The sequence below is a fragment of the Suricata suricatta genome, chromosome 2 (genome assembly GCF_006229205.1).
Source record: "Suricata suricatta isolate VVHF042 chromosome 2, meerkat_22Aug2017_6uvM2_HiC, whole genome shotgun sequence".
NCBI classification, from domain to species: domain Eukaryota; kingdom Metazoa; phylum Chordata; class Mammalia; order Carnivora; family Herpestidae; genus Suricata; species Suricata suricatta.
The window spans coordinates 59679070-59697397 of record NC_043701.1 but is presented as its reverse complement, the minus strand read 5'-3'; the positions used below and the strand labels follow the sequence as shown (position 1 = coordinate 59697397).

The following is an 18328-nucleotide window of genomic DNA, read 5'->3' as shown; positions in this document are numbered from 1 at the left end:
GGGCGGCAGCGCCGGGGGCGGGGGCCGGGGGCGCCCCTGTGACCCCGCGCCCGTGCCTGGCGCCGCAGCAGTGGGAGGGCCGCCAGGTTCTCTACCGGCAAAGCACCGGGCGCAACAGCCGCTCCCTCCTCTCCTACGACGGACTCAACCGGCGCGTGCGGGTGCTGGACGAGCGAAAGGCGCTGATCCCCTGCAAGAGGTACGGGGACTGCGGGGCGGACGGCGGGGGGCGAGGTCGCGGGGGCCGCGTCGGCCGCTGCATTTGCAGCCGCTGGTGGCGCCTCGCTCTTATCAAGGAGAAACTTCACCGGGCTGGGGGCCGGGGCCAGCCTGGTCGCGGGGCTAGGTGGAGGGCTGGCCTCACTGCGCCTTGAGATCCCCAGCGGGGCGGTGGCCGGTGAAAAAGGAACCTGGCGGGGGCGGGATCGCATCCCGGCGTCTGGTCGGTGGTCGGTGCCCAGGTTCGCCCAGGTGCGCACGCTGCTGAGTCAGGCTCTTGGAGTCCCCTTCAACCTAGGGTGTGTCATCTGCACGGTGTCCTCTCTTCCAGGAACCATTTGCGAGGGAGGCGCGCAGAATGTATGTATGTTAAGAATTCTGGTTGCATTTTAAAAGCATAGGGCAACACTGCAAAAGGTGTGGGGAATCAAGGAAGATATCATCACCCTGTTACAGCTGTTGACATTTGGGCCAACAATTTTTTCTTAAAGGAAGTTTGACACACTGTGATCAGAAGACATGATCTTTCTTTATACACAGCATCTCTTAATGTGTTCTTATTTGCCATTTTATTGGCTTCCCCCCATCTATTTTTAATAGCTGCACAATATTCCACAGAGGAGGTAGACCATTTTTTTAAGCCTCTGGTCGCACGCTTCACCTTTCCATATCTGCTGCGACAATGGCCGTCCTCTTTCTGAGACCTCCTCTTGCTCTTTTAAGGCCTGATTTCTATTTTGGGATCACCACCTGTCCACTCTACAGCTTTCCTGTGGAGATTCCTGTGTGTGTGTGTGTGTGTGTGTGTGTGTGTGTGTGTGTGCGCGCGCGCGCGTGCGCGCGCAGGGGAGGGGTGGGGCGGGTTATGCCGGCCCTTCTGTTTCGCACTTGCATGATTAGGAGGTCCATGGTTGAAGGCCCCAGCAAGCAATAAGATCAGGGGCAAATATTGATGTTATTTCATCTAAAAGCATCTGTTTAAGAGTTAGGCGTCCTGAAGAAAGTACTGAAGGGACAGAGCCTTTCAAAGCAGTATATTCGAGAATGGGAACTGATGCATTTGGAAAGGTAAAACGTGAGTCCTGAGGACATCTGGAGCAGCCAAGTCATCGTCGGTGGCCTGGTAATATCTCTGAGGCCTTTAAAGAACATTGTGGTTCCGTCTCAAAGGACATAGTAACAACAACCAATGTTTGAGCGCTTATTATATACCTGGCATTGTGCTGAGGATTTCCCACGTATTACATGGCAATCTTACAACTGTTCAACAGTAGAAAAAGCTTTATGATCTTGGTTTTGTAGACAGAGAATCTGAGGTCCAGGAAGATTCAACATTTTTTTGTGAGGACCACACAGCTGGGACTCAAGGAAGCTGGGTGGTTCCTAACACCTGTGCTATATTACCAGGCTCTCATTCCTTCATCGTGCATTGTTTTCATGGCAAGCACTTTGTTCAAACAGAGTGGGTCCTGGACCTCAGGGAGGTCACAGTCTGGGGGTGGGGACACATGATGGAAAACTCCCACTCGGTGAGATGAAGGATGTGCTGAGTGTGACGAGTGCACTTCGGACGGGCCGCTAACCCAGGCTCCCTGTAGGGGCTGAAGCACCCGTGAGTCTCAAAGCCCCTGCACCAGTGGCCGGGGGAGGGAAGACTGCTGGGAGTGGGGTGGGGTTGTGGGCATATTCCAGGACGTTCTGGAGCAGACAGGGCTGGGTGTGTTCCGAGAACTGCAGACTGATCACTGTTAGGCCTGAAGATGGAGGATGTGAAGAGGTTGGGACCCACTGAAGGATTTTCAAACAGCGGAGTATCATGATTGCATTATGGGCTGATCACTGGCTGTATGGTTTCGAATAGAGGAGGGCAAGAGTGGAAGCAAACACATGATCTGGGAGGTGTTTGTCAGGGGTCTGGGTGCAAGATGGGTGGTGGTCATGGAGGTAGTGAGAAGTGGACTCATTAGGGAAGTATGGAGTGGGTTTACTGACAGAGGAGATCAGGAGAGGAAGAGTCAAGAAGATGCAGCCATTGTTGGCTTCCGATGGTGGAGGTGAAGGAGATACTGGTGCTGTTCACTGAGATACGGTTGGCTTTGCCTGCTTCAGACTGAGGAGAAATCACTAGCCTTTAGTGCCCTGATGGGGAGGCTGGTGTACTGATGAACAGTCACATCACAGATGGACTGGAATAGCCCAGAGCACCTGCTGAAGCAGAGAAGTGTAGCCAGGAGAAGGGTAAGGTCCATTCCCCCAGAGGCATTATTTTCACAAGGTGAGACATTAAGCTTTAGAGTTGGATAAATCTGGGTCTGAGTGCAGGCATTCCACTGTGGGTCTTTGGGGAAATTACTATAGCTTTCTGAGCTTCAGTTTCTTCATTTACAAAATGGAAATGCTCATAGTGTCTAATGTATTGGAATGTCGTGGGGTTTCAGCCAGTTCCAGTATGTAAAGCACATCGTGCAGTGTCTGACACGTAGCCTGTGCTTAGTACATGGCTACCGCCGTCTCTGACACCACCATCATCGTCACCATCCTGGTAAATTGACCCTGGCCCAGAGACTCCCTGCCAGTCTGTGGGCTCAGAAACTCGATCCTCTGGGCACTCAAGGGCCCTTCCTTTGGGAGCTGACTCACAGGAAGTAGGCTTAACAGCTACAACATATATTTCAGCGAGTGCTATGGCTGGCACGGGGGCCAGAATGCTCAGATCCACAAGACTAGGTCATTCTCTCCCTGTAGGCAAGCCAAATTATAATCAGGAAGTTGTGAGCAAAAAGTTGGAGCAAAGTCACTGAATCTAATGATCGCTTGCTCTAGGCCAGGCTCCACGCACAGTGTTGAGCTTTCCATCGTGAACAAGACAGGCCAGTCCAGGGTAATGGGGCTGAGATTAAGTGATGCGTTCATCTTCAGCAGACAGAGGTCTTGTCACTGGTTCTGTGCTTACCCCACCCCTGCTGGTCCAGACTCCCTCCACTCCGCATGGCATCTTGGTGAGTCCTGTTCAGGCTGTCTTAGCAACCTTTCTCCGTCCATGACTCTGTGATCGATTACTATAGCCTTTATGTGCGTGTATCATTTCTTTAGAGGGGTCTCAGCCAAATCTTGCTAGTCTAGAGGTTTTTGTCCCCGTGTGGTGATTTCTCATTGCTTTGTGTTGGCCTATCAGTTGTTGATTTCACAGTTTAGTTTTTAGAAGGCAATTTTATTTCCCATCTTCCCAGTGTCCTGGCAAGGTTTCTGTCTCACAGTCCCATCTCTGGCCTTAAATCAGATGTAGAAAAGAATGTTTAAGTGCATAAATGCATTTTTTCAGCTCTATAAATTTAGATTTGTTGGAATAAACTCAGAAGCATTTTCAGGTATTAGCAGTCCGGCCAAGAAACCAGATGTTATTTGAAGAGAAATGGATGGGTTATCTCTTCATATTTATTCGTAAGTAAGTTGAGAAGTAAGTTTTAGAATTGGATCAACTTCTTAAGACTTTTATTTTGTATCCAGATAGTTATGGAAAATCCCACTGATAGTTACTGTGGAATGACTAGGATTTTCCAGGCTCTCTTTTCCCTGAGATGATGGAAAAGATTAAACAACTTTATAAGCTTCAGATAAGACAGCTTTAGCAGAGAATGGGAAATATTAGTAATTGATACTATTTTGTTTTCTGGTTCCAACTATCCTTCCTGAATCCTTGGCTAAACTCACAAGTATCACATTTGGAAGACCCAGGAAAAGCAAGAAGATTATTTTCATTGTTCAGTGAACGTGTTGAACTTTGTGGGAGAAGCAGTGTAGATACTGAATGAACCTTGTTAGGCCACAGTGGCTCACCGGGCCCACTTATAAAATGGTGGCTTGCGGTTGGCATTAACGGTGCTGCTGATGCAGAGTGAGCAGAGAAGGATTAGAATATGCCTGGGTGTGTTCGGGGTCATATCTTAGAAGACCAGTCAACGACCAATCCTACATGTTCGGGGGCTTGGGGTGGGTAAAAGATGAAAAGAAAATGGATTCTCATTCAAATTTGGATCAGTTCCTGTCGGTCTCCATTTTCCCTGAGCATTCTGTTTCTTGGAGATCAGAATATCATTTCTGTTTTGTATTTTTGGAGAAAGCCACATAGTGTTGTGGAGAGAGCACGGACGTGCAGTGAGAGAGTCATGGGATGCCAGACATGGCCTCGAGCCCCGGCTTCACCACTGCAGTGTGATCCCTTACTTCTCAGGATATCAGTTATTCATCTTTGAATTTAATTTTAAAGATCTACAATGCTTATACTAAATACTATTTAGGCCTCTTCCTTAGAGATTAAATGATACCAATCATTCAATGATTTAATGATACTAATCATGCTTTTATTACATCAGGCTGATTCCTGTTTCTACCATGATGCAATGCACTTGACATGGATTCTAATTCTTTTCCCAGCTTGTCCCTTTGCATAGATAAAACCAAAATGTTTTTTCTCCTTTCTCTTTTTCACTTAAACCTGTGTTCAATGGATAGAGGAAAGAGGGGCCATCCTCAAGTGCTTTGGCTGCAAACTCAGAAGGCTCTCATTTGTGTGGGAGCCCCGAGTACACCAGGGCATGAATAGCACTGCTTCCGGAATGTTCCTCCACATACCTGCTGTGGAAGATTAATTCTAAGGGCTGTTATCACACTAGGTAACTCCAATGGTCATTGTGTTCCAACAACAGGATAGGGTTTTGTTTTTTTCCCCCTACAAGTATAGAATTTTATTTTATTTTGAAACTATCTCGCTCCTGCAGAAAGGTCGCAGTGATACTACACAGCCAGTTCCCCCCCCAGAATCATCTGAGAGTGAGTTGCCAACGTGATATCCCTACGACCCCCAGACACTTCAGTGTGTATTTCCTGCAAACAAGGGTATTCTCCCGCATGACTGCAACGCAGCCCTAAGAATTGGGACATAAACACGGATCATTTCTACCATCTGAAATGCAGTTGTTCTTTTATGTTGTTTATAGCAAAAAGGACCCGGTTTATATTCAAGCATTGCATGTCGGTGTCCTGTCTGGAACAGTTCCTCAGTCTTTCTTGCACTTTGATACTTTTGAAGATGACAAACCAGTTATTTGGTAGAATGTTCCTCAAATTTGGGTTGTTAGTTGAAGGATGATACTCTAGTTATTGCCCACCGTAGGCAGTATTCTGTTCTTGCTGCACCCGTTGTTCTTTGATTGCTTGGTTAACTGGTGGCCGCAAAGTCTCTTCAGTGTCAAATGACACCTGGTAACTTTGTGACGAGTAGGTATTTTGTAAGGGGGTATTTGAAACCCAGGTACACATCCCATTTTTCATGACGCTCAATGTATTCATTTACTTGTATCAGCATAGACTCAAGGATTCTTGCTGTAATGCATTTGCTCTCATTGTTTGGTTTGATGTTCACATTGTTCCCAGATCTGGCCAGTGGGCACCTCTCTAAGTTGGTTTTTATATTCTTTTAATAGGTACCTCTTATTCTTTGAGCACATTTTTGCTCTTTTTTTTTTTTTTTGCCACAATAAGACATCCCCCAACTGTCTGTACTCTGTCTGCTTAATGGAATAAGCCAACATTTGAGCCATTTCTTGAGCCATTTCCCAAGAAGCTCTGATGACTTTTACTGGAGAATAATATTTGGACGCCAAGATCTCTGCTTTCATTATGCTCATTGCTATTAGGTGGCACTGTTCCCAGACGCTCTCAGTGGACAAAGGAAGGGGATGTAGAATTGAACACACACACACACACACACACACACACACACACACACGTACTTACTCCTACGTATACATATAGATTTACATGTACATACACTGCTATGTGTCCAGTTCTGATCCATATATATATTTGTCCCAGAACCTTCAATTTCACCTTAATACCACATGGTTTGTTTCCATAGGCCCCTTCTCGGAGAAAACTGGCTCCCATTATTCAGTCTCATAGATAACCAATTGTGCATGGCTGTGATGTCCCCTCCTACGTGGGTGCCCTTCTCACCCCACTTGGGCTCTGCGCTGTAAGCCAGGCCATACCTATGTGACTTTAGACGACATTGTTGAATGAGAGGAAGGGGAAGATCAGATTACACACACACACACACACACACACACACACACATTTATGTTTTCTTCTCTTGGATTTCTCAAGGCTCTATGGTTGTAAATCCTCAGAATGTACATGTGTGGGGCTGTGGGAGGCAAATTAGTATGAAGTGCTCCATGGATTTATTTAATCGCGAACCTTGTTTTGCCTGGATTAGGAGTCTATCTGAAGAAACCATGACTTTCAGAATTTTAGAATGACTCTTTTTGCCTTTCTTCCCTCCTCTTGATCTCTGCTGAGACCAAGAGCCAGCATTTTCTTTTATTATTAGCTCAGGAAGTCTGACTGCTTGTGGCCTTTTGATCCTCGAAAATAAACCATGCTGATTTGCAAAATTGATTTTTTCTTCAAGGAAGAGATTTTCTTGGAAGCCTGTAAAGTTTGCTTTGAGTCTTAATTCAGTGAGTGTGTTGACCCTGGATTTTGGTGGGTTGATGCTGGGAAGCAAGGGAGAAGCAGGCAGTGAGGAGCATCAAGCGCCAAGGAAGACAAGCCCCACAGAGTAACAGGGCTGGTGGGGTATAAGACTAACTTATGACTAGAAGCCAGAGGTGCCCCCAGCTGCTCGGAAAGCATCTTTACTTCTCTCCATTGATCTTGAGCTGTTTCTTCCTGATTCTGCCCTTGAAGATGGCGGTCAGGGGCACAGTGCCCAAAGATCTGAAAATATTCCACCAATTAGTGGTTTGTTTTTCCTGGACTAAATGTGATAGTCTTATATTTCCCCAATTCCAGTAAAAATCTTCTATTTTCCCCTTTATAATTTCTTTTATTTTACCCATCTTTAAAGAAAATATTCCTCTCTCAATCCCACCAGCTGAAACCCCATCTCCCCTTCTATTTAAAGCAAATCTCACGCTGTCCAATTTTTGACACCCCCCATGTTCTCTTGAACCCCCTCCAACCACACGTGGAGCATCACACCTCCCCGAGACTGCCCGAGGGTGACATGCTTCACTTTACCAACAGAATGATCTTTTATCAGTCCTCCTTTTATGGTGCTCACTTCCTCCATCTTGATGCCTTTCTTCACGGGGCCTTCAGGACCACATTCTTCCCCGTGTCCTTCCTTCCATCTCATTTCCTTTCCTCCTCAGTTCCCTTTGCTCTTCCTCCTCTTCCTGTGGACAATCCATGGTAGAAGCTCCCACAGCTCAGTTTTGCCATCCCTTGACTTTTTTTCCTTTAACTTTTAAATGTTTTATTTTTATTTTTGAGAGACAGAGAGAGACAAGAGCATCTGTGAGAGAGGGGCATAGAGGGAGACACAGAATCTCAAGCAGGCTCCAGGCTCTGAACTGTCAGCACAGAGCCTGACACGGGGCTCGAATCCATGAGCCATGAGATCAGGACCTGAGCCGAAGTCAGATGCCCAACCGACTGAACCACCCGGGCGCCCCTCCATCCCTTTACTTTTCTGCCTACACCCCTCTGTTGGTGCCCTCAGCTAGGTCATGGCTTTAGATGGCATCTCTGCATGGAGGACTCCCACAGGCATGTGTGGAGCTAGAGCTCCAGCCTAGAGCTCCTCCCCCGGCCCCAGTCCTGTATCCTCTCCCCGAATCCTTATATCCAAATGCTGAGTTGACCTCTTCCTTTGGATCTCTGATTGTCATCTCAGACTCAGCATACCCCAAACTGATGCCTCCCCGGAAAACAAATAAACGAGCCATCGAAAGTCATTCTTCTTGCAGGTTTCTTAAATTCAGCTAATTGCAACTCCATTTGCTCAGGACCAACCCTTAGAGCCACCTCTGATTTCCTCTTCTCCCACAGGCCACAAGTAATCCAGAAGCAAATCCTATCGACTCTGATTTTGATAGAGACTCACAGTCTGACCCCTTGTTCGCTACCACTCTGAAGGTCCAAACCCTCATCGTTCTTGCCTGGGCTTTTTGCACTAGGCTCCTAATGGGTCCACCTACTTTGACCCTTGCCTCCTTTCCATTCTCAGCACCTTGAATGATGATTCTGCTAAAAATACTGTATTGTATCACTTATCTGTTCAGACCCTTCCAGTGCCTTTCTGTCTCTGAGAATAAATGTCCTTACATGGGCCCGGCCGTCCTAGGGGTCTGCTCCCCACCCCATCCATACCTTATCCCTGACCTTGTCATGTGGCATCTGCTAGTTGCCAGCTGGCTCCAGCCCAGGGCTCAGCATGCTCTCCTGCCTCCTGCTGGCACCTGTATTGTGTTTCCTGTGCACAGAAAGCCTTTATCCTAAAAATCTGCACGGCCCCTTCCCAAATTCGACTGTCTCCCCTGCCAACATTCTTGTACATTCCACATCACTGCCTTACATGTTCAAGGTTCTTACTGCTTTCTGACTTATTGTTTAATGTTTTTTAAACCGGTTTCCTCATCTCCCCTGCCTCCCCTGGCCCCAAAGGAAGGCTCCATTGTTAGGAACTTTGATTTGGTTGTTGCCATATCTCTAGCCCCACAGAACTAGATTTTTTGGGGGGAATAATTGAATGAGGGAGTAATAACAGTGACATATATATTTATTGGAGAAAGATATCCAAAATATAGATAAGCAAAGAGAAAAAAATGATCCATAACTGCTCAACCAATATGACTACTCTTAACATCTTCTGAGTGTCCTAGGAGAGTTTCGATGCCCAGCATGCATACCTTATGGTAGTTTCACAGCTGGCTTGTTTTCACTTGTGAGCTCCTCCATGCTGACTCGTCCCCGTCTCTCATCTTTGAACTGGTTTCTCATCCAGGTCTCCACTCACCATCTCCTCAGAGAGCTCTCCTGCAACGCCCCCCACCAGCCACTCTCATCGCATCCCGTTCTGTTTTCCTCAGGGCGCGATCCCTGTGTGACATGATCTGGTCAGTTAATTTGTCCGGTGTTTATTGTCTGTCTCTCCTCCATCAGTGAGAGAACATTACTGGTTTGGTTGATCACCCAACCTGTGGCACCTAGAAGTGCTTAGTACATAGTAGGACTCAATTAATGTGTGTTGAGCGAATAAACACCATTTTTATGGCTTTTGGACAACTAGCATTATGCGTGTTCACGGTTGAAGATCTAAACACAGAAGCGCAGAGTAAAGTGAGTAAAAATCACTCATAGTCCCGCCATATGGACTAAGAACCCTGATGCACGTGCATCTGGATTTCTTTTCCTATTCCTGTGTATGAAATTTGAATATTAAGATGGAAAATGATCTGCATTTTAAAAATATTTAACAAAACATTTCTCATGCTATAAGTAACCATTAACAGAAAGATTTTTTTAAATGTTTATTTATTTATTTTGAGAAAGTGAGAGAGAGCAAGTGGGGGAGAGGAGCAGAGAGAGAGAGAATCCCAAGCAAGTTCCATGCTCAGTGCAGAGCTGGACACAGGGCTTGATCCCACGATCCTGGGATCATGACTTGAGCCGAAATCAAGAGTCAGATGTTCAACTGACTGAGCCACCCAGATGCCCCTAGGAGACTAATTATTTTGTAATGATTTCTAATATGATAAAGGCAAAATGACATGCCTATGGTGCTGTCACATCCCTTGTGACTCTCACTGTGCTGTGACTGTCCCTGAAATTCTACATGTAAGTCTCCTGCAGGCTGTTGGTTTAACTAAGACACTCCATCATGTTCAGTAAATATTTTTTTGACCTATTTTATAAAGAATTTAATCAGAAGGAATATGAAACTTGATGAATCTAGTGATTTGTACTAAAAGATTGCTTTACATTAACCAACTTTGTGCTCCTAAAATAAATTCTATATATCATTATGTATTAATCTTTTAATAGTCTGCTTGATTTGACTCACTGATATTTAATATTTGTTTTTAATCCACAATTCAGCTTGTTTTTTAGTTTTTATTTTCTACTTTCTGTATTTTAATGTAGAAAAAGCTTTGTAAAATGATAAAAGAATCGGCAAGCTTTCTATATGTCTGTATTGCTCGACAGCCTTGGGGTTGGAAAAATTAATCCCTGAAACCATTAGGACCCATCTCTTTTCGGAGAAGTAACTCTTTGATCTCTTTTTAAGATCAAAGATCTAGACCTCATTAGACCCCCTGTAAGGGGTTTTTCCCCCCTCTGGCCATTTATCACCTTAACTTTATGCTTCATTCTGCATTAGTTTTGGTTACTTATATTTTCCTAGAAAATCTTCCATTTCATCAAGATCATATTTATCATCCTAATACATTTGTATGTGATATTCTCTGAACTCTGAAATAACTCCACCTTATCTATGAATCCCCTTTTTTCCTTCCCAATATTCTGTATTTGTATTTGCTTTTCCCTCATGATGACATGTTTAACAATCAACTTGTGGATTTATGCAAGGGTTTTATGATTTATTAATTATTTAAACTGTACACCATGTATCTCTTTTATCAAGAACAGTTTTTGACATCAGGTGGCACGGCCTACCCATATTTTGTATAGTTTTGTAAGCAGGTTCAAGGTGGATCCCACCTTGAGAAATGGATCCTTTATGTTCCTTTCATCCACGAGCTCGTCCCCAGCTCTTTCTTCATCAAACACGATCTTCAGTGTTTCTCTTGCTCCACAGTCCCAGTTTTAGAGAATTTTCCTCTACATGGGCATTGAGAGTTTCCCAAGCGCCAATGGTTTCCTTCAGAAGCAGTGCCTCTTTGAACAGAGAGGCCATGTGAGGAATCTGATGTCCCCCAGGTGCCCCCCTGGCCCTCAGACTCTCCAAACAATGGAGAAGCTTTTGGACAGATGTCTTCTAATCAGAAGGCAGCTGTCACTGGACAAAAAGGCTGTGCTGCCCCATTCATGGAAGGCTGCTTTTGTTGTGGCTAATGCTAGATCAGCGGGGAAAGTTCCAGAGTGTGAGCCCTGCCAATGAGTGAGAACTGTCAGCCTGCCAACAGAAGGCACCAAAGCACCCCTTCAAGCTCCTCCAGTGTTTTAGTCGGTTCAGGCTGTTGTACTGAATACCAAAGAAGTTCACTGTTTACAGTTCTGGAAGGTGGACGGCTAAGATCATGGTGCCAGCATGGTTGGATAAGGGCCATCTTCTGGTCATAGATCTTTCATTGTATCTTCACATGGTGGAGGGCAAAAGCTAGCTCTCTGGGGCCTCTTGTGTAAAAGCACTAATCGCATCCTTGAAACCTCCACCCTCATGAATCACCTCCCAGAGAGCCCACCCCTCCTGCCATCACCTTGGGCATTAGATTTTCAACATCAGTTTGGTGGAGTTGGGGGAAGGACACAAACACTCGGATTGTGGAACCCAGAGAACCTCCTCTTATGGAGTGTCTCAGAAATTGCCAAAGAAGGTGTAGTCAGATGGGAAAATGTTGGTGGTACAGGGCCAAGGGTACATGAGTTCCTCAGGCTGACGTAGCATCATCAGCTAAAGGTGAGATGTAACTTAGGAGGAATGTATAAGGCACCATGGACTACCATGCTAGTTGGGGTGGCATCCAGGTTCACCCCTGTTCAATGCAAGCCTTCCTGAGTTTGCTGGAAAATACTTGCAGAGAGCACTGTGGTAAGCCAGACCATCCGCACTGACTCCAAAGCTTCTAAAACAGCCCCTCCACCCCAACCACCTCACCGAGTCCCTTTCTGAGATACATCTTGTATTCCCAGGAATTATAAATCCTTCTTCCCAGAATGTCTCACCAAGGAACTGTTGATCCAGGATGTCAAGTTGTGAAAGGAAGACATTCTTCTGAGGAAGATGCCGGAGAAACCATGGAGTTCTCCGAGTTGGAACAGGGCAGTGACCAGTGTGCAGTTTTACCAGCCTCACCTCTGTGGAGCAGAGGTGCTGGGGAGAGAATCTGCTCCAAATTTAATATCCAATGAAATGCCATTGGTTGACTGCCATGTTCTGATGTGGTTTATGTTTCTTCTGCATGTGAGAGTCCTCTCTCTCTCTGAATTGAGCCTTCTACCCTTTGTCATACATTGTATTTTGAACAGTGTTGCCCCCTCACGCTCCTCCAACCCCCCCACTGCCCCGTCCAGTTCCAGGTATTGTCTGGCTTGCCCTGGGAACCCCCGAAGAGCCACCCTTGTGATGTCTCAGTTCCCCTAACGAGTTAGAGGGTGAAGCTTGGGAATCTACTTTTCTGTCACCAGAAGACAATTTCTTTTGTAAAGGACGCGTGTTTATTTAGGTCTCACTCACTATGTTGAAAAGAATTTAAAGTGTTTGGATGGTTTCTAGTGTTTCCTTCTTTCACTATGCTGAGTCAAGCCTCTAAAAGGTCAACCTCTTGACTTGTTAAACACAGAGAACTTTTTATTGTGTGAGTGTTTGCATAAACTTCTAAGTAGCTTTGACAGAAAAGAAACATACATTATTTTATTCCTTTTATTATTCACTGCAATTTCTTCTTTGCTAATATTCTTTTCTACCTGAATCCTTTATTTTGATTCATGTTTATGTCAGTTAGAAACTGTATTCAATTAATTTTCCTCCAAGAGGGTACGGTTGCAAAGGTATACTTCTAGAAATTTTGAATGTCTGAGAACATCTACTTAGGACCTGAGTCCAAGTTGGATGCTTAACCAACTGAGCCCCCCAGATACCCTGTGTTCCCCCAAATTTCTTAACTTTCTAGTAGTCTTTTCATCCTTTTCTATGTGCATTATAGTAACCTTGGGGTGTATACAATTCATTGGATAATAGGGGTGCCTGGGTAGCCTAGTCAGTTGAGCATCTGTCTCTTGGTTTTGGCTCAGGTCATGATCTCAGTTTCCTGAGTTCAAGCCCCATGTCAGGCTCTGTGCTGGCAGCACAGAGCCTGCTTGGGATTCTCTCTCTCCCTCTCACCCTCTCTCCCTCTCGCTCTCCCTCTCCTTCTGCCACTCCCTTGCTCACTCTGTCCCTGTCTCTCTCAAAATAAATAAACAATTCATTGGGTAATAATAGTACTTTTTGTTTAAAATTTGCTATGGCATTTAGAGCTCTAGAAGAGAAGTGTGATACCAAACTAATTTTGGTTTAATTTTAATAATTTTTTCTGCCCTAATTTTTGTACATTGCTTCTGTTATCCTGGAACATCATTAACACCTACAGGTCATGTCTAGTTCTAGGGGAAATTCCATCTGCTGTTTCTGGAGGCTTGATACTCTATCAGCAAGAGGGAAGATATCTTTGTTCCTTGTAGAATATCTCTCTGCTTAGATGTATTGGTTCTCTTACATCTGTTCCCCCAAATTTCTTTTTCTTAAATGTTTATTTATTTTTTAAAGAGAGAGACAGGGAGATATGGGCAGAGAGAGAGAGAGAGAGAGAGAGAGAGAGAGGGAGTGAGACAGAGGATCTGAAATAGGCTCCACACTGACAGCAGAGAGCCTGACGTGGGGCTTGAACCCACAAACCGTGAGATCATAATCTGAGCCCAAGTTGGATGTTTAACCAACCGAGCCCCCTAGGTGCCCTGTGTTCCCCCAAATTTCTTAGCTATCTAGTAGCCTTTCCATCCCTTCCTATGTTCTTCCTAGAATTCTGGAATCATACCTTTTAATTCACTCTTCTGCTTTTTGTTTGTTTGTTTCCCATAGCCAAAGTATTCTGTGTCACCTCTGCTTCATTTTCTATTTTGATAATTATGTTTTTCATACATAACTCATGTATTTTCAATCATGTTTTTATTAGAGAGCTATTGTTGTCACACATTATTCTCTTCTTCTTAAATTCAGTATCATCCCAAATCCCAAGTAAAGTAAAAAATAAGATTTACAGAGTCATTAACTGTTAGCTGGAAGACTGCCTGTGTTAAATTTACACACAGTGGCAACTAATGAGTGTCTACTGAAAAGCAGAGGGCTGACTGTATGAGCCTGGTGGTCCCTCTCCCCTCCCAGCCCTCTTAGTGCCATCTGATGTGTGGCTCCAGTGATCACTGTGCACATCACAACATGGATAGCTTGGTACTAATGAGGATCTTTCTTCTAATGCTGAAAAACAAAGACAACTAGAACTGTCGTCTCATGATGCATTTTTCATGATCTTCCATCAGATGAAAGAGTATATGCCTGCGCCAGTATTCATCCTGAAACATTTTTTGGGAAAAAAAAAATCACATCAGTTTCTTCAGCAGCGTTTTCCTCTTTTGAACTGGAATCCAAGTAGTGGAGTGCCATCACCTTACAGCTTCTTAAATTGCACGCAAAATTAGTCTTTGATTTTCCTTCTCCTAGGGCTGCATTCTCCAGTAATTTAATATTCCTTTTGTTGTATGTGGTTAGTATCAGCCTACACAATGAAGTTGTGTCTAACACAACAATTTTGAAATAGCGTTTTTCTTTTATGTCTCATAATTACTGTAGGGTGTAACTCAACTTCGGTACATGCCAGAATGGCAAGTGGCCGAAGCTCCATTCTTCCGGCCTCAAGTCACAGAGCTGGCAGGAATTACTAATATATTATATTGCATATTAAACAAATCCAGAGGTTGTCCAATTTCTTCCATAAAAGCCAAAGTCCTTTTGAAATCACAATATAATATTTGTCCACTCCCTTTTCTGTAATTGAAGATAGCTTGGATGGCCAAGCAGTTATACATGGATGGGAAGGATCACAGCGTTAGTGAATTAGAAGGAGTCTGATAGGAGATCAGACCCTGAGTCCAATCTTGGCACATTATTTACTACCTAGTTATGCTCTGAGCCTCATATTTTCTCATATGTTAAAAAAAAAAAGAAAGGAAAAAGTGAATAACGTGTCAGCCAGCTGAATTTGCCAGTCTATAACCTCTGCCTCGCTGTATTTTTTTTTCCCTTGACTGCTCCGATTCAAGACAGAAAAACAGTTGCATCCTGGCAGAAGAGACAGTAGTTGTTCAGGTTTCCCCATGCCCAGGTCAGGCTCTGGTATTGTGGGTTCCGGGATTAGCCAAGTCCTTGGGCCCTGCTCATTCTGCAACGACGTGCTCCCAGAGCGTTGTTAAAACAAAGCATCTGATAGATAGTAACTATAAAGTAATGGATTTTTAAAATTTCATCTAGGGTGCTTTCAGCCACACGTGTCAGAAAATTGATGAGTGGAAGCTTAACCTAGGACGATGGTTGTAGTTTACCTCAAAATTCTGGTGATACGTGTTCTTGGATCTTCTCCCTGGGTCGCACCGAGGCCGCTGGGTCTTCTCCATCCATTTACTCTGTCCTTCTCAGAGACTTTTAGCTCACGGTTGCAAGATGGCACGCTGATGTGTTGCCTCATGGCTTTGAGATGGCTGTCTCCACTCTAAGCATTATATCCCTTTGTTCAAAGACAGGAAATGTAGGACACAGAGCAGGACAGGGAGTCTGCCTTTTGGGGAGAAGAGAAATCTCCAGAGCATCTCCTCTCCCAATGGACTTCCTTTTAGATCTCCAGGGCCAGAACCAACTGTACACCTAGCTCCAAAGGAAACTAAGGAAGTGAGTGGATGAGTATACTTCCTCAACCTCTATACTCAGAGGGGAAGGCTGAGATGCCTGCAGCGCTGCTACCGCGGGGTCAGCTACCGCACCCGAGAGTGGTCTCCCTTCACCCTTCAGCCCACCCACATGAACTAGACCTTCTTTGTTACACAGCCGAACACGTCTTCTGTACACAAGTGACATGAGTAGTTTCCTCATTAAACATTACCGGGTGATGGTAAACATAGCCACTGCCAGACTTTCCTACAAACTATAATCCCTTGCATTAATATAGCAGTTTTATATCTGCTGTCTCTAATCATCTTCATAAAAATGCTTTGAGCTTCAAATTTTGGTCTCTTGTTACAAATGAGAAATACAGAGATTAAAATTATGATCACATAGTTCACCAGTAGTAGACCGGGAACCTGGATTTCTTGCCCTCAGCTTTTGTACAGCGCAGTTCATGCTGTCTGTAAACCTTATCCTGAACTAGGCAGAAAGATTTTCCCCTGCCTTAGTGTAGTTGGGCAAAAATTTTTTTTAGTGTTTATTTATTTTTGAGACAGAAAGAGAGAGAGAGAGAGAGAGAGAGAGAGAGGAGAGAGAGGAGAGAGACAGAGAGCAGGCAAGGGTCAGAGAAAGAGAAGAAGAGAGAGAGAATCCCAAGCAGGCTCCATGATATCAGTGTGGGGCTCAATCTCTCGAACCCTGAGATCATGACCTGAGCCGAAACCAAGAGTCAGATGCTTAACTGCCTGAACCACCTAGGAGCCTTAGTTGGGTAAACTTTCAGTACTTTTCTTTTTTTATTAAAAATTTTAAGTGCTTATTTATTTTTGAGAGAGAGTGAGTGTGTGTGTGTGTGTGTGTGTGTGTGTGTGTGTGTGCATGCATGCCAGGGAGAGGTAGAGAGAGAGGGAGACACAGAATCTGAAGCAGGCTCCAGGCTCTGAGCTGTCAGCACAGAGCCTGATGCAGGGCTTGAACCCACAGACTGTGAGATCATGACCTGAGCCAAAGTTGGATGCTTAACAGACTGAGCCACCCAGGCGCCCCGCCAGTACCTTTCTAATGAAAAAAGTGAATGAAGCTCTACATCCAGTTAAAAATTCTAGCATTCCTTTTTAGGAATCAGTAGTATCTTGTAAAATATAAAATGGGAATTTTATTTGATCCAACAATTCCAGTCTATAAACTTTTCATAGGGTTGTAAACAGACAAAGGCAAAAGGGTTTGTCTTTGATTTATATTCAGCTTTGTTAATATTAACAAACGGTGGAAATAATCTAAGTGGTTACAAGTAGGGGACCACTGAAGCAAAGCATGGGGTGTGTGTGTGTATGTATACACACACAAATGATGATTATAGTGTGTGTATATACAAACACATACATATATATATATATATATATGCACAAGCATATATATACACACACACATAAACACACACACACGCACAATACACACACATATATACATATATATATATACACTCAAACCCTAGGGGGCCACATCAAAGCCACAAATACCAGCTGGAAGCAGCTCCCACTGAGAGAACTTGGGACAATTTGAGCCTCAAATGGAATAATGACTTTAATTGTTGTATACTGAGTACATAAAAATTCTTGAGTCCAGAGTGATGATTGATAGATAAATAGATAGATGTCATTTGTTAGTACCATTGGTACCATTCTACTAATCTCCGGTGACATAATTGACTCAGGACATGGTTTTACCTAAAACCGTGGTGTGACAGTTTTTGGCTAACAGGCTATTCCCATCTTCACATAGTATTACTGATCAATTACTTGCTAACTGTAAAGGCAAACACCTTCATGATGAAGGAATCTGGAGTCATGACAGGACTTAGTGATCAGAGCTGGTAGCGCTAATAGTGGGCTGGGACATTACTGTCTTTTGATGTGATTCACTAGGAGGTGCACAGCCTTCTTAATTTCTTTCTAAAAAATTTTAACCAAAGTACATTCAGCCTTTAGAATCCATGTCTTGTTGGGAGGAATGACAGGATCTAGAGGAACAAGTTAAGATAGGACACTGACAAAAATCTAGAATGGGGAATATGTGCAGACCTGGAGTCTTCAGAGAATCAAGGCCAAGTTAAAAAAAAAAGGGGGGTGCGTAGGTGTCTCAGTCAGTTAAGTGTCCGACTTTGGCTCAGGTCATGATCTCACGGTTTGCAAGTTTGAGCCTCATATTGGGCTCTGTGCTGATAGCTCAGAGCCTGGAGTCTGCCTCGCATTCTGTGTCTCCCTCTCTCTCTGCCCCTCCCCTGCTCATGCTCTGTCTCTCTGTCTCTCAAAAATAAATAAACATTAAAAAAAAGTTAAAAGATAGGAGTAGTGTTCCAGATTTTTAAAACAGTCGAGACATAACAACGAAATGTAATGCTTGAGATGTGACTGCATTCTGATTTTTAAAGAGTTTAAAATGCATTGGGGGGGGACAACTGAATATGGAGCAGATATTAGTTGGCATTAGGGGATAAATTTTAATTTTTTAGATGTGATAATGGTAGTGTGGCTAGTAGGCAGAAAGTCCTTGTTTGTTTGTTTTTTAAATAGTTATTGTCAAATTGGTTTCCATACAGCACCCAGT

The 18328-nt window shown here is 44.2% G+C and overlaps 1 protein-coding gene across 1 annotated transcript in view; it reads left to right on the top strand.

The window, feature by feature from the left end:
* EPDR1 (ependymin related 1) overlaps nt 1-18328 on the top strand; it is a 28332-nt gene that overhangs the window by 337 nt on the left and 9667 nt on the right. The window contains exon 2 of the mRNA XM_029918666.1: nt 3-199. Within this exon, the coding sequence (XP_029774526.1) occupies nt 3-199 (197 nt within the window). The remainder of the gene's footprint in view (nt 1-2; nt 200-18328) is intronic.